Source organism: Strix aluco, chromosome 1 (genome assembly GCF_031877795.1).
Source record: "Strix aluco isolate bStrAlu1 chromosome 1, bStrAlu1.hap1, whole genome shotgun sequence".
Classification (NCBI taxonomy): Eukaryota; Metazoa; Chordata; class Aves; order Strigiformes; family Strigidae; genus Strix; species Strix aluco.
This window is the reverse complement of record NC_133931.1, coordinates 28,059,423-28,082,162: the sequence shown is the minus strand read 5'-3', so window position 1 is coordinate 28,082,162 and position 22,740 is coordinate 28,059,423. Positions and strand designations below refer to the sequence as shown.

The window sequence follows — 22,740 nt, the reverse complement described above, 5'->3', positions numbered from 1 at the left end:
GGATTTTAATTCTGATGCCTCTGAACTTCCATAGCAGTGTGTATTCAGTTTGAATTCTTAATTCAAAAGTTGATAGTATAGACCCACTGATAGGTTTATCATCTTTCATGCTCAATTTTGTAACTGCATAGATTCATCAGTGTGGTCTCTTCTCAAAACCTGCAGCTTTATCAAATCTGTAGGTTCTTACAGCTACCATGCTACTCCCCCACCCCCTTTACCCTACCATGCCTTATGGCCAGATATGACTCTGCAGGCTTCTCTGCATTATTACCCAGGCTGTGCAAAAGGGTGGATATCAGTCAATCTTACCTTTCTGATTGACCAGTATATGTGCTCCAGTATATGTGCTCAACATAGATAAATCCAATGTCTTGTTATCTCAATGTAACCCCCTGTAGATTAATATGGTTTAATGTTCACGGACTGCTCAGGCCTTTTCTGAACTCCACTGAGTGCTGAATTTCAAATGAGGAATCTTGGTCTTTCTGGCAAAGCTTATTTGGCAGCAGGCAACAAGGTGAGAGGTGGTGGTGTGTGAAGTGGTGGAGCCGGTGCAGAGCCTCAGTGCTGCTGCGGTCAGGGAGTGATCTGTGAACTCGCTGAGCACAGTCTCACCCCACATCAGGCTGAGTGCTACCCACCCCATTTGAAATCCCAGTTAGCAGCCTGCTGTGCCACTGCTCTTCTATTTCTTAAATAACCCCTCTCCCCCAAAAACACATGCCAAGAACTTGGCAAACACCACTTGAGAGGAGCCATGCTAAGGCTACAGAGGGCACATCAATTCCTTGTTTTAGAATCCACAGGGGGGAAAAAAAAGTTATTTAGTGTCCTTCAAATAGCATCAAGTAAATCATTTGCAATTAAAACCCCCAACCCAGTGAAGCATATAAACTGAACGGAGCACAATCTGGTCCTCACAGCTGGAACTTGAGGCCCCGGGGCGGTGGCAATGGCCGGGCGAGGCGGCCCTGGGGCGGGGGCGGCCGGTGGGGCCCCGCGGCCCCCTGCGCACCTGCCGGCCCGGGGACCGCGGGCAGGCCCGGCGGCTGGACCGCCTCCCGCCGCGGGGTGAGCGCTGGCCTTGGGACACGGAGCAGGCGCACAGCCCGGCGCCCGCCATTCTCGGCCCCTCGGCGGCGAGAGATGGCGGTGGCGGTGGTGCGGCTGGGCCGGCACGGCGTCCGTGGCGGTGCCGCGGCCTGCTTCTCTGGCACCGGGCGGGTAAGGCGCTCCCTGCGCGGGGGGGGGCCGAGGGCAGTCGGCCGGCGCCTCGGGGGGGGCGGGGGGCTCCGTGACCCAGCTCCCCCGCGGCTCCCCGGGCGCCCTCGTCCCGTCAGCGCCACGGCGGGCGGGTCTCTGCGGACGGGGCTGCCTGCCGCGCCGCCCGGCCGCCTCACGGGCTCCCCCCGCAGCCGCGGGCACAGCCGCCTCGCCGTCACCGAAGCGGTGTCGAGGGGCGGTCGAGGCTGGAGTGGGGCTCCGGCTGCTGCGGTTCGGGGAAACAGCAGAGACATTTCCCCAGGGTGGGGACACCCCCCGGTTCCTCTCGGCTGCCGGGGCAACCCGCGCCGGCCCTGCCCGTACCGGAGCCCTCGCAGAGGTGCGGCCTGCGCTCCCCGGGACATGGGCCCTGCCCCATCGCAGGGCAGGTCCCGTTTCTCTCCATTTCAGTTACGGGGTGTGGAGGTGTGAGTATCGCCCTTTGATCCCGGTAGCAAAGCTGTACAGCGCGATTTAGGGGAAGTGGATTGAATGTTGCCGTCCAGGCAGTGCCAGGGCTGGTTTGTGTGGGTGTCGGTGGAGGCCATTTCCAGTGAGTTCTGCCCGAGCACAGTGCTGCTCACCAGGGACTGCTTGTGTGTGTCCGAGAGGGCCTTCTGCAGTAATTTCATGATTCATTTCCACCCTCTGGGTGAGGATTCGGTTTTGGTTTGTTCATGTTTTGGGCTTTTTTTTTTTTAAAGCTGTTTCCTGGCTTCTTTATATCTCTGTTTACACCTGAATCACAGAATTTCACAGAATCATTCAGGTTGGAAAACTCTGTAAACTCTCCTTTTCTCCCTGAGTTGCAGCCAAAGCTCCCTGTTCAGCCAGGGTGGTCTTCTCTGGCATCGGCTTCTCTTATAGCACCTGGGGACAGCCTGCTCCTGAGCCATTAAGATTTTCTTCTTGAAGAGTGCCCAGCCTTCCTGGACCCCTATACCCTTCAGGACCATCTCCCAAGGGATCCTGTCAAGCAGGCGCCTAAACAAGTCAAAGTCAGCCCTTTGGAAGTCCAGGATGTCAGTTCTGCTTAGCCCTCTCCTGGCCTCTCTAAGAATAGAGAACTCTATTATTTCATGATCGCTGTGCCCTAGTCGGTCTCCAACCGCCACATCATCCACCAGTACTTCTCTGTTCACAAAGAGGAGATCCAGCAGGGCACCTTCTCTGGTTGGTTCTCTCACCAGCTGCATCAGGAAGTTGTCTCCCACACATTCCAGGAATCTCCGAGACTGGTCCCACTGTGCTGTGTTGTATTTCCAGCAGATGTCTGGGAAGTTGAAGTCTCCCACAAGAACAAGAGCAAGCGATCGTGAGATTTCTCCTAAATGCCTATAGAATATTTCATCCACCTCTCTGTCCTGGTTGGGTGGCCTATAGCAGACTCCTACTAAACATCTGCCCTGTTGGCCTTCCCCCTGATTCTAACACAAAGACACTCCACCCTGTCTTCACTACACTTGTACTCAAAGCAATCATAACAGTCCCTAACATACAGCGCCACCCCACCACCTCTCCTTCCTTGTCTATCCCTCCTAAAGAGCTTGTAGCCATCAATTGGCGCACTCCAGTCATGGGTCACATCCCACCATGTTTCTGCAATAGCCACGACATCATAATTTTCCTGTTGCATCATGGCTTCAAGCTCCTCCTGTTTGTAACTCATGCTGTGTGCATTGGTATACATGTACTTCAGATGGGCTGGTGTTTTGCCCCCTCCCCCCTTCAAATCTAGTTTAAAGCTCTGTCTATGAGCCCAGCTAACTCCTGCCCCAAGATCCTCTTCCCCCTCTGGGACAGGTGCATCCCATCTAATGCCGAAAGGTCTGGTGCCCTGTATACCAACCCATGATTGAAAAATCCAAAGCACTGTTGGTAACACCAGTCTTGGAGCCACGAGTTCATCTGTTGAGTTCTCCTGTATTCTTCTTCATCCATCCCCCCAACTGAAGGGATGGAGGAGAACACAATTTGTGCCCCTGACTCCGTAACCAGTTTCCTCAAGGACCTGAAATCTCTCTTCATTGCTTTAGGACTTCTCCTGGTAATGTTGTCACTACCTACCTGAAAAACCAAGAGAGAGGGTAGTAGTCCTTGGGTCTCACTAGAGCAGGGAGTTTAGCCGTGAGGTCCTTGACGTGGGCCCCAGGGAGGCAGCAGACTTCCCTGTTGTCCTGGTTCAGCTAGGATAGGGTTAAGTTTCCCCAGCAGTGGGGGGAAGCTCTAGCCGGGTTATTCAATACCATGCTGATGTCACCTCCTGGCACCCATTGCGCGGGAGAATCGATTGAACGTGCGGGGTGTGCAGCTGTTCCTCTCACTGCTGTATCGGTAGATACCTTGCTCTGTTCACTGTTATTACTGTTATTGTTGTTGTTTGTTGTGTTGCTATTGCACTGTTGTATTAAACCTTTCCTTATCTCAGCCCCGGGGCTTTGTATTTCACTCCCTTTGTGGGGGAGGGGCAGCGGCCGTGTGGTCTCAGACCCCAGCAGGACCTAAACCACCACACCTATGAAGCGGGTCTGGTCTGCGTATTGGGCCTTCAACACCCCTCAGAATGGAGTCACCCACTACAATGACTCTTCTGGGGTTCTTTTTAGAACTGGTTTTAATACCTGGTCTAGAATGACCCGGCCTTGGTGGACCTTGGTCTTCCTCCTTGTTTGTCTCATTCTCTTCCTCCTCTTCTTCATTCAAAAGTTCCAGGGCCCCGAATCTATTGTGAAGGGACATCATGGAAAGTGAGGGTGGTCGGGAGGGGATTTTCCTGCCTCCCTGAGCGGGGACCTGTTTCCAGCCTCCCCCATCTCTTAGGTCCCCTAAGAGTTATTATTCAGTTTATAATAAAGCAGTTAGGATTGTTACCTCCACTGTCACAAGAAAATCTAATCGTTAGTAACAGTCCTGTATACAGAAATATGAAAAAACTTAACTTTCCTCCTTTTTTCTTTCAGTTTTTCCACTGTGGGGCAGATGTACTGCATCAACACAGCAATGCACCACAAGCTGCATTTTTTTCACCTCTTCAAAAAGTGATGTTGCCACCAAATACCTTTCAAGGGAAAGTGGCCTTTATAACTGGTGGAGGTACTGGGATTGGCAAGGGGATGACAACAGCTTTGTCCAGTCTGGGTGCCAAGTGTGTTATAGCAAGCCGGTAAATACTAATGAAGACATTTTAGAGCTTTCCTTTAGTGCTGAATAGATCTGCTTTCGGCTTCATCGTGGATCTTGTTTTCTTCTTCACAACATGGATAAATTTATTCTATTTACTATATTTCAGTACACTTTTAGCGTCATATTGTAAATACCAGAAACTTGCAGATCTGCATACAAGTGTCTAATGGTATAACCAGCAGTAGGAAGAAATAAACTAAACACATTTCCATGAAATGAGGCAGCAAAGTAAACCCAGACTATTAGACATAAATTCAACTAAAGCCTGAACGAGAACACAGAATTGAAATAGCCATTGCTGAACATTTTGAATGTGTTATTGCAGGTGTTCTTGATACAGGTTTGAATTGCAGTAAAAAATTAAAGCCATTCCTCTCAATTCTTATGACTTTAAAAGCAGCCGTGATTTTCCCTTAACGAATATGATCTTTATACAGTTCTCTTAAGTAGCACTACAGTAAAGACTAGAAAAACAATCTAATTTTTAATCAAAATAAACGAAAGTGTTGTGACATTTCGTCCATATAGTGGTTTAGATATTTAGTTTTAAATCTGAATATGCATGTCTCTTCTAAAATACTGGTAGAGAAGTAGCTAAAACTAATTTTGTTATGATTATATACTTGAATGAAAATATTTTTTCTAGCGTACCATGTTTGATCAATAGTCACTTGTGAGTTGCTTTGAAGCAGCAGTAACCAGAAATTACTTAGATTTAAATAGGTTTTTTTCAGAAAGTTAGTGACTAAATATAGTTTTTATCTTAAAGCTCAGTTTTCATGAAAGTCAGGAGCACACATGCACGCATACACATATTAAATGATATTTTAAGGTTTAGCTCATACTTCCTCAGAAAAATCACCAGATTTTATTAATCTGAATTGTAATTGCATTTAATTGAAATTTAGTGACATTCTATACTTATTTCTAGGAACGTTGATGTTTTGAAAGGGACAGCAGAAGAAATTTCTTCTAAAACAGGGAATAAGGTAAATTTTTACAGAATTGTGAATATGTTTTTATACTTCACATGGTTATAGGATTTTTATGCATTTGTGTGCTTCTGTGGGCTTGTTTAATTTATGAGTGATATGGATTTGAAGTCTTATATCTGCCTTTCCATTATTACATAGGTTTGTACCATCCAGTGTGATGTGAGAGATCCGGTTTCAGTTAAGAATGCTGTTGCTGAAATGATCCAAGTGGCGGGACATCCTGATGTAAGTGAGGAAAGTGCTTCAGTCTTCATTACTAAAAATACTCTGCATAGTAGGTATGAAGGAAATTACTATGACAGAAAGTTGATGGAATCTAAAGAGACACTGGACAAAAAGTGGCCATACATCAAGATAAAGCTAACATTCACAGTTAGACTGGTTACTCTTCCTGTGGTTCTTAAAATACTTAGTGGCCAAATAGATGAAATGTTGTTGTCCTTACTCTAAGGACTAACAGTTTCTTTGTAAACAGTGGGACAGTTATGATGGGATTCTTTGGATTATTGCCCTTAAATCGTCCTGAAAAGGTGTCTTACCTGTGTTGGTACCGAATTATGCCTGTTGCTTATTAACATAATGTTTCACAAATTAAAAACGGAAGTAATCATAAATGTCTTCTTTGGCCCTTGCTCAGCTTATTAAAATACACAAAGAAGGTTCCAACTAAGTTCTCATAAAATCAAGAGAAAAATCTTCAGTCAAGCTAAGCATCTGGTTTTTAACCGTTTGTCACAAAATACAGAGCTCTTTGCATCTGACTTTGAGAAGGGTGGTCTGGTGGAGTCTGAACAATGATAGGCACTAAACTCGATTTGATCATGAGAGAAACAGCTCAGATTCTGCTAGCTGATAGAAAGTGTGATGAGGGTGTTAACATCGATGTAAAGGATAGTCAGATTTAAACTGTTTACTGTAGATTTAAAACTGTCGTCTGTGAATTGTAGGCACTTTGCATTCACCAATAGCTTTGTATAGACATGGAAGAGACTGTGGTAAGAAGTGGAGAAACTATTTCTCACAGCTGTATGCTGTAACAGATCACTGTCCTGATTTGTAGACAAGATATTCTGGATATTATATTGAGTACTGCAGTTTTTGGCCAAAGCACATTACAGTCTTCAGGTTTTAAGTGTGTGGAGAGAGGGAGGAGACTTCTTTCTATATATTACATTTTAAGTACACCTGTAATTTTCTGAATAAATACTTCCCATGACTTGTTCTTTACAAGCATTTCCTTTCTGTTTAATTTCACTTATTGTCTGTGTGTAAGAGAGACTGCAGAGTAAATTGAATATTCAGTTCTTTTTGGTCAATTTCTTTCTTAGTGACAGGCATGTTTATCAATACTGCAAGTCTGGGTATTGGTGCCACTGTGTGTGTGAGGTGGGATCTCAAAGATAGAAGTTAATGGCAGTATCATATTCTTTCTAGCTTTGTTTTGTTCATTCTGTCCCCAAGACTGTTTCTCCCAGTTAGAAAGCAGTCATTCTTTTGTCATATGGATTGTTTTAACAGTCATACATATCTGCATACTTCAAAGATAGTATCATGCAGTCCTTGGATCATTAGTTTTCTTACTGTGTCTTTGCTATATTTATTCAGTGATGCAAGTAACCTCCTCAGTATCAAGGTATTTGGATTTTTTTTTTCTTCAAACTGTAGGGAGGCCTTTAAATTGTATTTGCTATCTATATGTATAATTTATGGTTGTTGTGTTTTGGTTTTGTTATATTCATGCGATATGTGCTGTGTTATATTTTGTTACTGAAAATTCTAATGTCTTTAGCTCAGAAGTTCTTCGGGACAAAGACTTTGTTTTATGTGCAAACCTATGTGAATCTAGGCGCCATTCCATAAGTAATACACCATTTTATTGCTTCAGCACATTGTGTTATTAAATACACAAGAAGTGGCCACGTAAGTTTTGGTTTAAAAATTGCTTATGTGGTGCTTAGTGCCCTTAAAAAAGGTATCTAACTTGCTAGCTTAGGGGCTAAGCAGATGATACATTGAAAGTCTCTTCTGCCTAATTGTTTGGAGAAAGGCAACAAGTGACAGATATACATCTATTTGAAAAAACTTTTGTACTAGTTGCTTGCAGTTCACTAAATCATAATATTCTCTTTGTCACAACTGCTTAGACTTCTTGTTACGCAACAGTGAGCTACTCCAGACTTTAGTCATCAGGTTACTTCTTTTGCTTTAATTCCCATGCATCTATTACATTAAATATGATACATGACCTTGGAGCTTGGTAGGGACAAACTTTTCTGCTAGGATGCACTTGAGACATTATGGAGAATAGCAACTTAAGTCACCCTCTACATTTACAGTTCCTCAGTACTAGACTGAGCAGTTTAGAAATACAGCTCATTTTTTGCTAGTGATACATATCTACACTGTAAATGTTAAAATTTCTGATGGATTATTTTCTCTCTCCCTCTTTCACCACGCCCCTGCCCTGTACCTCATTTGACTTTTCTATTTCTCACTTTTTCTATTTTTACCTTTCTACCTGGAAACACTAAGAAGTTCCTTGTAAAATCTTTTCTCTTAGGAAGAGTTATTTTTAGTGAACTCTTAGGTTTTCCTTCATGTGTTTCAGATTGTGATAAACAATGCAGCTGGAAACTTTATTTCCCCTTCTGAACGACTTTCTGCTAATGCATGGAAAACAATAACTGATATTGTGCTTAATGGTACTGCTTTTGTAACTCTGGAAATCGGAAAGGAGCTCATCAAAGTACGAAAAGGTATCTTAATATAAATGGTAACTAAGCATTGTGGCATAGTATTATTACTTGCTTTCCTTGCCTTACTGTTATTATAGCCAATTTTGAGAGTTTGAAAAGAAACACAATTCTTAACATTCTAAATCTTTTCTAGAAATAAACTTTATTTTCAGTAAAGCCGTACTTAAATACCACAGAGTAGGACTGGCTAGCAGTTACTTCTTTGTAGAATCTGCCCTTAAAATCGGACCCAGAGGCCATGAGGTTGAATGTAAAAATCTGATTGCTGAGTTTATCCTAGTTGTAAGGCTGTTATTTCTTTTGGGTCTTCTATATCTATGTGGGTTTCATTGAGCAACTGAACATGTGGCACTTATTTAAATGAACAGCAAGTCAGGATATCACTTTGATTTTTCCTTCTACACTTAAATAAAAATCACAGCTGTGGTATTTGACTAATAGCACTAGAGAATATTACTGTTGAGATAATTTGAAGAAGGATTTCAAAACTGAAATCTGTATTACGTTTTATTTTCCCAGGTATAGTTCTTAGTTCTAGACTACCTAGGAGTTTAATCCAATATTTTAGCTTTACCTTAAAAAATATGGTCGTTCTTTGATATACTATTTAGCCAAAGATTTACTTCACCAGATTATTGTCTTTAAAGGAAAGATAATGTATGCCTTTCTATGTTATATCATAGATTATATGCAAAGAACTGCTTTCATTTTACATTGTCTTCTGGTTATGAATTGAAAAACATTGAGCTTATTTTTTTATGAGGATGGTATCATCTCAAATAGCATTTAAAAGCAGTGAAGTCTATTATGATTTTTCATGAATCCTGTTTTCTAGGTACAGCCACTGTGTTGAAATAATCCTTTTGGTTTTGCACTGTATTTCTCTAACTCCTGAATTAGTTGAATTTCTTCAAAACTCTTCTCTAAAAAGTCCTCGGTGTGTTCATACTATTTAATGATAACAATACAAAGTTAATGTTTTAGTAAGTCTGTAACAATTTTGGTCAGTTGACAAGGTATTTCCCACATATATTTTAGTAGCACATGAAAAAATAATTTCCACTATTCTAGTGCTAATACTTCCATATGAAAAATCCATCCCCAACACTGACTTACTATATCGTTATAGCAAACCATTGTAATAGTTTGCTTTATGGCCTTCCAGATGCATGCAGTGTCTCCCTATAGTAATGTGAAATATGGCTTTAAAAATGCCTTTGTCTCTGCAGTTGTTGAATGAAAAACTACTTTCCTTGCTTGCTTCCACCCTCAAATTTAGCAAAATCTGGAAGTCATTTACCTTCATGTTGTCTGTCTTCCTTTCACTTCTAAGCTTCCAAAACACATGAATTTCTTTTGCTGTTATTTACATACCTTCTTTCTAGGGGATTCCATCTGTAAGTAAGACTTTTTATTTAAGGCTTTCTTTAAGATATGTTTTTGCAAGTAAATGAAGTGTACATGTTTGTCCTCTCATTCTCCACCTTCATTTTCTTTTTACTTGCTTGGTTTTTTAAGTTTGAGCAGAGACTTTAGTTTCTGAAGTGATGGAAATGCTACCCAATGCAAATATTGTAGAACAGCCAGTGAGGATGCTATACATCTGACAGTTAGGAGAACACTGGCACATTTTAGGTCTGCAGCGTGACCTACATTAAACCTAATTTAGCAAATAATAAAAGAGCTCTGCTTTTAGACTCTTAAGTTTTTACTGATATTTAAAAGGTATTTCTAATCTAGTGCATTATTTATTTATGCACTAAAAGTTTTACAAAATGAGAGGAGTTAATTGGTTAGATATTGTCCATTTTATGAATATAAGCTTTAGAAATAAAATCGTGTATGAACTGAAGTGTACTTTAAACTTCAGAGCTGTAAATTTTATCATTCTTGTTTCTGTGTTAGGTTCACTCAACTCTATTTAACCTGTATTTTAAAAATTCTGTTGTTTAATTCTGCAAAATGTATAATTAACAATCAGCTGAAAATAACTTCAAAGTTGCTCTGTGTTTTTTGCCTGTGTTGATTTTTCTTGTCAAAGTTTCTCTCTGTAAACTACTTTTTTGTAAATAGGGTCCATGGTTTCTGGATATCTGCTTACATTTCTGTCAGTGCTTGTTTATGGTTCTCTTTAGTTTCCCTTGTGTAACATTACTGTAATTTTTTAACTGAGTCTCTACTACGTCACATACATTCTATCAGCAATGTATATTGTTTTAGAAATATCCCTTGGGTAGCTATTCTAATTAAATTATTTTAAAAATACAGTAAGTAGAACAGTTATTTTAGTTACTGTGGCGTAAGTAGTGAACTGTTGTCCCTTGTCCTCCATTTCCCAGTTACAGTAAGTTTGCACTAGTCGTTGATCAGACAATGAGAATTTGCAGGCTTCTATAAAAGAAAGATTAAATAAACAGTTGTGGTTTCCATTGTTTTCCATAATGTTTTTGCTAAATCTGTCATAAAATATAAAAGAAAGCAGTCTTTTTATAATACAGTTTGTTGTGACAATAATGGGAAAAAGTTATGCAGGTTAACTTTGGCATAAGCTCTACTGCATAAAAAACTTCTGAAAACTTCTTAAGAAAACTTTTTTTTCTGTATGAACTTTAACTCAAGCCCTAAACTGTGTCATTTTAAGATTATGTCAAACCTAATTGTTAATGATGATGTTTTTTCCTTTTTTTCAGCCAGGAATTGATGAAATTGGGGCAGATTACTTGGTTAGTGACTACTAGGCTAAAAAGACACTGTAAGATCTTAGGCCTTCAGTTAGACTGATTTGCACATGGAAATTCATTATCAGTCAGTGTCTGAGGGTTTAGACTTTGGTGCGTAATCAATAGCTATTTATACTTATATGGAACAACTCAACATTCATGGAAGAGAGCGAACTAAATAAAAAGGCTTGAAAGCAAACCTTCTAAGACTAGATCTTTAAAGTATCTTTCTACAACCCAGAGTGAAAAAGCATCCCTAACACTTGAGCTGCAAACTTCTGTACCCCTGAGGTTGCTTTTACCTTAAGTTTGGAGTTTGATCTTCATGCATTTTTTGTTTGTTTGGTGTGGGTTTTTTTAAAATGTTTTTGCAACTTTCAGGAGCAGCATTCCTGGCTATTACAACAATTTATGCAGAGACTGGTTCAGGATTTGTGTTGCCGAGTGCCTCTGCCAAAGCTGGTGTAGAAGCAATGAGCAAGTGAGTAATACAGTAAAATGTGTGTTTTGCTTTTCACGTCCTTGAGATAGGGTAATTGGTCCATAAAAATGGAGCTAGCTGGTATAGTCCTCCTATTCTACAGTATTATAAGAGAACCTTCCAGCCTCCAGTATCCTAGGAATAAAATAGTATGCTGACAGCTTCTTATAGAAAGAAGTATTAAATGCTATTGTTGCAATGATTTTTATCATAAGGACGAGGTATGGACAAGTGGAACTACTTGTTCCAGTACTATGATGTACCAGTATTTAAAGGGTGGCTACAAGGAAGACGGAGACTCCCTTTTTACAAGGAGTAACATGGAAAAGACAGGGGGTAATGGGTACAAGTTACTTCTGGGAAGATCCAGTTGGGCACAAGAGGAAAATTTTTCACAGTGAGAACAATCAGCCACGGGAATAATCTCCCCAGAGAAGTGGTGGGTTCTCTAACATTGGACACTTAAGGTTCAGCTGGACAGGGTGCTGGGCCAGCTTGTCTAGACCGTGCTTTTGCCAAGAAAGGTTGGACCAGATGATCCTTGAGGTCCCGTCCAACCTGGTATTCTATATTTCTGTGATTCTATACTTCTTTTGCCAATGACAAGTTCTAAAGTTTCAGTTACAGAGTTTCAATAATCAAATTCTCTTGCGTTCTCATAGGCAAACCAGCACTCAAAGACAGTTATTAGGGGAACTGTTCAAGCTCTATAGTGCCTTCCACTTTCTTCTGTCTCAGGAAAAGATGTGCTTGTATTTGGGTGGATTATACTGTTGCTTCATCTATCTAGTTTAATAAAGAAATGCATTTTCTATTACTACTTTAAATAAAAGTCTGCAGTTATACTTATTTCAGAACAGTATCATGTGACATATCCATGTTACTCGGCAAACAAAAGGATTTCTATCATTATTAACTATAGGACAGTCCTTCATAGCAAATAGATCCTCCTCTGCACTTCGGCAGAAGGAATTTAATCGTTTGGCAGCCTTTTAGTAACTAGAATTCTTTATCCAGAAAAAAAAGAGGGAATGAGTGATGGTCTTGATTTCCGTTCTGTAGAGCTGTAGCTGAAGTGTGTACTTTTCAGAGACTTTGTCCCAGCTAATTCATTCACTGTAGTTCGTCATCTATCTGAAGTACTGCTTAGGCAGAGAAAATGTTGCCACAAAGCAAAATTATTCCACTGATCCCCTTTTTGAATGTAACCTCTATTTTGTGTTATTTCAAAACATCCAATGTGAGCGCTAAGTCATGTTAGAAATGTATACTTGTGCGATAGTCTAAATTACTGGAGATGGTGGCCTAACAGTTGTTTTTCAAGGAGTTCAGGTGCCAAAATCATCTCTACGATTTGTGAGGGAGAAAGAATTGCTCCTTAATGTTGCTTTATCTATGATGCATCTATTAAGTCAATATTCCTCTGTGAATATGATTTTTTTTTTCGTCTCTGAAATGCTTTTGTTGAGAACAAAAAAACCCTTAAGTAGAAATGTCTGTTTAGGAAGATTCTAGTACATACATATTTGATTCAGTTTTAAATAATTTGTTTTGCTGAACAGCATTATTAAATTACTGTGTTTAAAATATTGATGCATTCTGTTAATGAATTTTTAGGTCTCTTGCGGCTGAATGGGGTAAATATGGCATGAGATTCAATGTGATTCAACCAGGTCCAATAAAAACAAAGGTACATAACATGAAAGTACAGACTTAATTTTAAGATAGTCTAACATTTTCTATAGCTGTTAAATTCGAGTATGATTTCCTTGGTAGTCAAGACTGTGCTGAAATATTGAACACACTACCTCTCAGTTCTTTTGTAAAATAGAACTTGAACTTGTGAAAGCTGCCACTGCCGCTTCTACTACACTAATATAAATGAAACCTTTATAAAAGTGTTTCAAAGCAATGGTAGATCAAAATATTTAATGTCGATTCTTATCAACTGTATGTACCTAGTTTGTCAAGTGAAGTGAATTCTTACACTTGGTGGAGTAAAAGTGCCTATTTCTGCCTGAGCTCTGAATTTCTAAACAAAACATCTCATCAATTCCAAAATTTCAGAATCTTTTTTAGATATATGAGAACAGAATCTCAGTAGTTTTACTGAAAATCACAAAACTAGAAAGAGAAAAACTAAGTCAGCAAGAAAATGTGAAGCTTTGATATGAGTGAAAAGGAGGACTGGAGGATTTGAAGTAATCCAGACCAGCTGGAACAGGAAGAAAAAAGAAAATAGTCCTGCAAGAAGAGAGAGGAGGATACGTTTCACATTGAATCAAAATATTACAATTATGAGCAGTAACAGCTAATAATGGTATCACTACTACTTGTAAAATGTTTCAGTTGGTTTTGCTGCTGTTTTGGGGGTAGGGGTGCTCCTTTTTTTTTTTCCTCTTGGCGCTATTAGATGCTACACTCGACAACTCAGTTTTACCTTTTTTGACTGTAAAGAAAGATAAGTGACAGTATCAGCAGGGTTATAAGAATGTTGAAACAACATTACAGTATCAGACCAGAAGTTGTCCAGTCCTTGTATCTGGTGGATTTTTAGGCAAGAGTAGAAGAAAAATATTTAATGACCTTTCTTCTTCGTGTCTCCAGCCTCTGGCAGTCTATGGCTCGGAGTTTGATACAGTTGGTATCTCTTCATATTGTAATCATCTTGATGGATTATTTTTTTCTTTCATTAGTTTGTCCTGTTCCTTTTGAATCCATATAAACTTTTGGCATCCACTGTATCATGTGGCAAGATCCCTTTGATTTATAGATTGTCATAATTTTTGGCAAGCTAACAGCTTTCAATGTCAATATTGCTACCTCCCATTAATGTTTCTGTTTTAAACTAATAGTGTATATCCCACTTGAGATACTGTGTGTTCTTATTAAAGTACTACATTTGTTGTACTGGTTGCAAGTTAAAATTTCCCTGAAAGCATGAAAAGGCAGACTGTGTTTACTTAAAACAGCATATTGCAAAATCAAGGCTTTCTACCTTAGGGGCTGCATCCATGTCTTTGAAAAACACTGTTGTAAGTCATGATAGGAAAAGAAAAAAGCATACAAGCACAATACCATTAAGCTTATAAACTGGCATTTAAAAACATGGCAATGGAAGACTTAAATGGTGTGAGTACAGCCATGATTACATAAATTACAGTGTGCTTTAACTCTCATAACTTCAGTAAATAAATGTTACGAATACATTTCTGATTTTGCCTGAGGAGGTTGTTTCCTTGTGGAGGAGCCAGGAGGAACAAAAAACCCTCTTCAATTTCCCGGGCCATTTTAAGCTATTCAAATCCTAAAACTGCCAGTGACTCAGTTTAGTTCTAGCCATTGCTGCAGTTTAACTGAACTTGATTTTTTTTTTTTTCTTTTCAGTTTTACTTACTCTGTCATGTATAATTTATTTTTGTCACTTCCAGCTCCTCTCTCCCCTTACTCCTCTTCCCTGTCTGTGCAGCAATTTCGAGTCTTGCTTATTTCCTCAAATGTTTATCAAGGCTGTTGGGAAACAAAAGATTACTAACCCCTTTTGTTTTTCATAGATAGATGGTGGGTGACTATTCCAAACATGTTAAATAATTCCAGTTTATCCTCAGTAGATGCATATCAGTGCAACAGGGATAAATTGTTTTCTGTTACCTACTTTCTTCTTTTTCATCCTACTGACAAAGAGGATGTGGACAGTTTACTCACAAATGTTAACTTCAATATTGTTTATGCAGAGTCAAATCTCTCTTGGATTTTAATTTCTGATGTAGTTATAACTTTTGTTTTTTAAAAATGTTTTTCTTAATTCTCAGGGTGCTTTTAGCCGCCTTGACCCAACAGGGTCATTTGAGGAGAAAATGATTGAGAGGATTCCCTGTGGTCGTCTGGGAACTGTAGAAGAAATTGCAAATCTTGCTGCCTATTTCTGCAGTGACTATGCAAGCTGGGTTAATGGAGCAGTAAGTATTGCTTGATCTTCTTTATGCAATTAACCTGATAGTGGTCTGAGTTTTGCTGATATTTTTTAAAGCCCTGGTTTCAGAAGTGAAACAAGCCTTTTTGAAATTTACAAGCATTATTAACCTTTTAATTGTAATGCATGGTAGTTAGTACCTTTAAAAAGAACTAAAAGTGATTGAATTACATTATTTCAAGTATGGGTTTTTCTGATCCAAATCAATAAAAACTACTTTCACAGTTCATAACAAGGGAATGCTACAGAAACCCCACTGTTACTAAATACACTGCTTATGCTTTTTCTAGGTTATTAGAATGGATGGTGGAGAATATGTTTCTATGGCAGGAGAATTCAACGATTTGAAAACGGTATTAAATTCCTTGCTTGCTATTTTACATTCAAACAAATACTTAGATGTGTAATTATTATATGGAATTCCAATAAAACGCTCTTTTCTTTTATTAGGTTACCGCAGAGCAGTGGGATGTGATAGAAGCAATGATTAGAAAAACAAAAGGCTCTTAAAGTATGCAACTGTGTGGTGGAGATTTCTGGAAATGAACCACTACTTTTTCATGAATATTTAGAAAAAAACAGTTGAGAACTAGACTTCAAAATCTTTTGTGTGCTAATTTCAATAAAATATTTTGAAATTATCATATTTTGAATATAGCATGTATATTTTTCCCATCTACAGTCTAATCTGTTGCCAATAGTGAACAACAGTTGTTCACTGAAATTTTATTGTTCTTTAGGTTATGTCTTATATAGCTATGCTGTGGTCTACAGTTAACATTTTTTAATAATATTTCAGAGGATTTTTTTGTTTCTCAGATATGTGCAAGTGTCTCTTAATACTATAATTCCAATAGCATTTCAGGACTATAATAACTGAATGTAATTGTTAATTTGAGGAAAAACTAAGAAATTAAGTCCTAATCTTCACACTACAGTAGTAAGTCCTAAACTTGCAAATAAACTTGCAGTAAACTTGGTCTCATCTTTTGCTGACATTTTCAGTCTGTTAATTATCTTTTGCTGAAATTTAAAATTGGCATTTAAGGACGAGCAGTGCCTTTCTAAGGGGCTCACTCTTTGTCATGATTAAGTTAATGGTCTCGAAAATGAGAAAGTAAAAATCATTTGCTATTAACACGTGTGACTAGTAGAATCAATAAAAAATGTCTTTTACTAATCTTAAGTAAAGCATCAGTAAATGTGGACTGAAAGCGATTGAAACCTCAGTGGTTGAGATTTACAGAAGTCTGTAGGTTTCATTTGCTTTGAGATTGGTACTAAAGAAGCTTTAAGATGGCATTACCTCTAAATCTAGTCAGTTTATCCATCCCAAATAAGCAGGTGATTTTAAAAAAAAAAAAAAACCAAACAAAACCAAACAATGTTTATTGTTGTTCCTCTTTTAGTATTACTATGTTTTCCAGGTTAGGAAGTGGCCAGTTGTTTGTCCCCCTTGCTTCAAACAATGGATGGAATCCTTACAGGCTCTGGCCTTTACAATCTGAAATCCATGCCTTTTTTTTTTTTAATTGTTTAACCCAAGCTCCAGACAGTCCACACATGCAAGCATGGAGATAGCTGTATGTGCTTTAAAATTGGTACATTGATTTAAGGGTCAGGAATATAGAAGCAGTTAAGCGATGCCTTCAGGTGCTGGCAGTGGTCTTGTCCCTTTACCCACACGTCAGACCATACTTACATATGCTAGCATCTCACTTAAAAATCATTTGATTGCCTTGATACAAAGCTGAAGCAACCTAATATATGTTCTGCTGAAAGGGAGGGTTATATTGGTGCAGGTTTCCATGTGCTAGCTCTCTCCTGAGAGTGATAGTCCTAAAGGGGATTGAATAGCATCTGTGCCACTGATAATAAAACAAAGCAAATGTGTTTATCATAGCAGCCTTCAAGGTGTCTCTTGAACATAATGTAAAGCTTTTTTATAGCACCTTGGGTTTTAGTAGGTCTATTGTCAAGATCAAATTCTGACATGATACCCATGTTTTTTCCCCAAAAAGTGATTAAATTTAGGCTCATATAGTTCTTTGCTTGTCATCTTTTGCATATACTTACATTTTCTCTTTGTATGGGATACAGTGGCATATAAGGCTTTGACACTTGGAAAAAAAAGTGTTTCAGAAAAAAAATTCAAAGGTATGTTTGTGAGCTGAACTGTGGTATGATCAAGTATTTCTCTGTGGTATTTAGTACGGTATCCTCTGGAGATCAGCTATCAATAAAAATAAGTTCCCACTGGTCTCTTGCATCCATGGGTGTATATGACTTTTACTATAGGAAAGTTTGCCATGTGGTTGAAGTACTGGACTGAGAATGAAGATAACCATGTTCTGTCTCCAACATTGTCACAGACTTTCTGTGACCTGAAGTTATTTCTGTTGCATCTGAACAGCAGAGCAGGTACACTTTGCAGCATTCCCTCAGGAACAGGTCATGTGAAGCTGGGAGACTGGCACATTCCTTTTAGCTCACAAAACGTAGGTCCTGGGTGGGGCACAGGTGGAAAAGATCAAGAAAAGAGGCACATTTCCAGTCTCAACATTAAATTAGGATCAAGTCTGTAGTTGGCTTTGGGGGCTAGGAAGCACTGCTGGCTGTCACATAATCCATATCTCTTCCCTGCGTATAAAATAATAGTAGCAATACTTGCTTTTTTAATCTTACATACTTTAAAAAATAATACTGTGTACTATTTAATGTATTTTTTTAAATATTGAATGCAGAAGCATTTTTTTTGTGGGGGTAGGATGAGATGGAAAAGAAAGAGGAGAAAAGCGGGGATAAGCCTATCCTAGCTACAATTATTTTTTTCCAAATATTTCAGCAATAGGTACCACAATGCCTATGGACACAGTAAATGCCAGAAACCCACTATGTGGCTTTAAACACACAGACCCACTATTTGTCTCAACCACCACTATAATGCTTTGCCTGTGTATATCCTTTGTTTATAAAGTAAACTTTTCAGAGCTCAGTTCAGAAATGTTTTCCACAGCAAAAGGCAGTGGGTTCCTATGCAAAAGTACTTCAAGAATTTCAGGTGCTTTTGCAGTTTAAAGTAAATATTGCTTCTTGACCTAAAATTAAAGAAATGAAAATATCTTTGTCTTTCCTTCATTGCTTTACTCCAGAGAGATTCAGGCCAACTTTACATCTAGGAGAAACTCACTTTCATTCATAGTGAACCTTACAGAGACTGAAGCTCTTTTCTGAACCATTAGAGTTACTAGAACATGGGTTTTTTTGTTTTATTTGATAAGGTCAGAGTAGTGAAAGTTAATTCACTATAGCTGTTTTATAGCCTGTCTTGTAAATAGATACTGGGTATTTATTCAATAACAGAACATTATCACTTGCAGAAACAGGTATTGCTTCCAAAGTATCTTCTACTTGTTTACTGTCCATAGCTAAATGAGTTATTAATTGTAAAGTGACAACAAAACATTTTTAAAGCATATATTATTCAGTGATAGAACCAGAAAGCACATTTTAAATTTTAATGAGCATCTATAATAAGAATAGAGTCTATTTTCTTACCTATATTAATGACATCCATTTCAGACTGTGCAAGTTAGTTGCTTTTAGATTCTGAACATTCTGTCTTGACAAGATGTATTCAGTGTGTCGATGCAGGTTTTAGAAATTGCATGTTTTAAAGAGCTATATGTTACTGGATAGTTTATAAAGCATTTCCCAATATATAGATATAGTTAAGTGAAAAAACTCTGATCTAGCCATCTACTGCAGAAGAATGGAATAGTCTGGCTTGGATTAATTTCCTGCATTAAGAGTCGTTAGACTTGTTAGGGACAGGAGAGGAACATTACTATGAAGAGATGAATCTTGAACATCTCAAGTTTATGTCTTACCTAAAATCAATTTAATTATTTGTTACTAAAGTGGCAACACATGACATCTGAACTCAGGAAAATTACAAGAGAAAGTGGCTTTATAGGGACTACCTAACCCAGGCATGTCTGGCTTGGCAATTCTAAAAGAACCTGTTCCTAAATGCTCATGAGGATGTGCGGCTGTGTATTGTGCACAGTTATCACAGTCTGACATAAAGCATATCACAACTACTTTATTCCAAATAAACAGGAAAAAAGGTAGGACATAGTATCCATGTTAATCACACTGTCTTAATATTGCTTTGTGGCATAATAATTTTATGGAGATGAATTTGGAGGGACATGAAAGTGGAGGAATTAGAAAAAGTGATGGTGTACACTGGAGATCGCAAAAGAAGTCAGTAGGGTTGCAGAGGCAGTTTAATTTTCATGGATCACAAGGAAAACTTGCCTGGGATCCAGATACCTTTTTTAAAATGACTTTTGCATGACCTATCAGTCAAAGGTGTTATCGCTTCCTTGAGTTCAGTTTAGAGATACTCACAAGGGAGGATTCATTGTGTTTTCAACTGAAAAATACATCCTGTTTGATTAAATCTTTAAATTACCATTTTTATTTCAGTTGATGATTTACTCTCTTTAAAAATGTTACAATTTCTTAGAATAATTCTGTGCTGTAAAAGTGGTTTTTATAGTAGAGGCTTATAGACAAGTTATGAAAATAATTTGAGGTTGCAAATGAAAGAGATAAGTTGTATTACCTCTTGGTTATGATAACAGAACTGGTGTCAGTCTTTCTCCTATTTCTGGGAATTCCCTCCTCTTGAATATTTCAACTGATGTTGAGAATATTGCTATTATTTACCAATTTGAGAATCTGCTTTACAAGGAGAAGATGACGCTATTTCAGGGAACTGTGGGTTCCTACCTGTTCATACTGGCTTCCAAGTTCATTGGCACATGAACTGCTCGTTTATCTTTCCTTTTTTTCACATGCTGATAACACATAAGACACTGAATTGCAAGGAAATTTGTACCTTTATCTGACTTCATGGAGCATCTTGTGTTGTAGCTGGTAAACATATAACCCCACTTTAACCAAGGTAAGACCCCCAATCTTTTGTGTGATAATGTAATATTCAGTAAAATAAAATGATCTTTGGGATTTCAGTGCATTGGCCTGCTTTTAATGGGTGAAGAACAACTTCAGTTGGTTTCAGAGGGATTTGGAGGTGCTCAGCACTTCAGAAAACCACAGGCCTTGTATATTTGGGTGCCTAAATATGGATTCTGAGCCTCCTTATGGACACAGCAAGTAGGTGTGGATTTTGGTATGCCTCCACAACCGGTGATCATAACCAATATTACAATGAGGGCTTAGTATAAATGCACAAGATGCCAAATGGAAATTAATCAGAAAAAGCTAACGTTGTCTAGTGAAACAAAGACTTAATCCTAGTTTAAGTGGAGTTTAACAGCAGCATATGAGTATTTTGTGAGACAAGGTTCATTTTATGTAAAAGCACTGCTGGCTGTCAGCATCCTGATCTGTATTTGACATTTGCACATGGAATATGCTGTTTAGAAATTACATAAACTTGTGTGGGTAATCTTTGCAAAGATACATAACTAAGTTGTAAATGGGGGATTAGACAGGTGCTATGATACCGCACATGAACTGTTCAGGATAGAACAGTTCAGCAGTGAACGAAAGCCAGATCATTTGCTTCAAGGCCTGTGTTCAATCCTGATTAAATCGTCGGTGAAATTTAGCATGATATTCTCCATCATGGGCAGTGGTTTGTATCACAGCTGCCAGTTGGGCAGTGTTAGTGACTTGGGATCAGGTGAGGCCCCTGAGGTGCACTGTTGGACTCTGTTGTGGGCACAGCTGGAAGCAGGTGCTCAATCTGCCTGACTTGGTACTGTTAACATTTGTGTCTGTTAGCAAACACTGCATTTATAATGCCAAAGGTTTTCGAAGTGCCTAATAGTTACTGTTCTTTTTTTTTTTTTTCTTTCAGTATTAGTAAAAGTTTTCTGTTCTGTGCTTTCAAATTAATAGAAAATCACTTTCTTTGATTTAAATACTAAGCACTGTGTTAACTTTTAAGCTGTACACATTTAAACTAGAACGTGCTAAAACTTTTTACGGCATACTTGTTTGTAATTTATAGGACAGTGGTTTTGAGTATTTATTAGCTTGAGTGCTTATTTGAATGTTTATTTTAATGAAATATGTATTTTAGACACTAAAATGGTTAATAGCTTCAGTAGAGTGGATCCCAGGTAGCTACGTGTCAGTCAGGTTCTCTGTTTAGCAGGTATATGGCATACCTGCACTACCTCTTGTAATTAATTTTTGTGCATGCTGAGGTTTTACTTTCAATCTTTTTTTTGGTCGCCAGATGTCTACCACAAGAAAGAAGCTTGCAGTCTTCCTTATCATCACATGTCATTATTCCAAGCCTTGTTCTGCCCCAACCCTGCCATTTTTAAGAGCTCTGCCCAGGAGTGTTTTAGAGATTTTAAAACCCGCGGTTTTTACAGCATTTTTGACTTACCCATATTTGCTACACTTTGCTTTGCACTGACATAGTAGACACCTTTGCTAGAACTGTGTTTTTAAATTGCTGTCTTTTAATCCAAGTTATTTATGAGAAGTAACTGCAGGAAACATTCTGCCTGTGGATGACTGAGACCTGCTTTCTGTGTTGTGCTTGGCAGCAGAGCCAGCTGGTGGGCAGCAGCAGTAGTAGAAGGGTGGCTTCAGAACAGATTGTGACAGGTAATTTTACTCATGTTCAGGAAGACAGATTGCAGTTTCTGTGATGACTTTTTGTCAAAACATTTTAAACTCTTTATCTTCCACTGTAATGATTTTAGCAAGCAGTCACATCATATTTTTACATACAGGTTTTTGGGTTTTTTCTTTACCTTTACACTTGTTAAAATAAGGCAAAATCCAGGGTTTCAAGTGCACAGTATGAACAATATTAATCATTTATTGTACTGATAAGCAGATTCACTGTTCCTTCACCTAATGTACACAATTGTATTTCACATTGCATAGGGAAAAAAGGAGAGCAAGCAGGTGAGAAGTTAAATCACTGTGCATGGAGTGGGAGTAAAGCGGTGAGAATGAGCTAGTTTAATCTTACTTTTTTGTGTGTGTTTTTTTCAGCAAGATTCCATCTGGCACCACCTACTCCTTAACTATCCAAGGCTCAGACTGCAGAGAGCCCAAGGCCATTAGGCCATTCCTGAAATGGTATTTAGTTGCCTGAGTTTACCTGAGGAATTCAAGGATTCATTTCAGTGGAAATTCAGTGACTGTAATCTTGAAGGTTCTGAGCCTCATTGAGACACATTTCAAATAAAATGCATTTGCTTCTGCTTGTTAAATAAGACACAGAGACATATCTGACAATTTGTATATAGCTAATCTGCTAACCTGGAATTGTGTCTGAAACAGTTGTATGTGGAGGCAACGT

At 38.7% G+C, this 22,740-nt stretch overlaps 1 protein-coding gene across 1 annotated transcript; it reads left to right on the top strand.

Annotated features, from left to right (window-relative positions):
• The first annotated feature begins 981 nt into the window (after positions 1–981).
• On the top strand, positions 982–17,643 carry DECR1 (2,4-dienoyl-CoA reductase 1). Its single transcript, XM_074816239.1, has 10 exons — positions 982–1,227; positions 4,227–4,429; positions 5,381–5,438; positions 5,583–5,669; positions 8,053–8,200; positions 11,302–11,401; positions 13,019–13,091; positions 15,214–15,360; positions 15,665–15,727; positions 15,825–17,643. Exons 1-10 carry the CDS (start codon positions 1,150–1,152, stop codon positions 15,882–15,884), a joined length of 1,017 nt encoding a protein of 338 aa, XP_074672340.1. The 5' UTR covers positions 982–1,149; the 3' UTR covers positions 15,885–17,643.
• Positions 17,644–22,740: the final 5,097 nt, after the last annotated feature.

Coding starts and splice junctions, on each gene's coding strand:
- DECR1 (XM_074816239.1), top strand. CDS start 1,150: ATGGCGGTGGCGGTGGTGCGGCTGGGCCGGCACGGCGTCCGTGGCGGT. Junction 5,439..5,582: donor CTTCTAAAACAGGGAATAAG/GTAAATTTTTAC, acceptor ATTATTACATAG/GTTTGTACCATCCAGTGTGA. Junction 15,361..15,664: donor CAAGCTGGGTTAATGGAGCA/GTAAGTATTGCT, acceptor TGCTTTTTCTAG/GTTATTAGAATGGATGGTGG.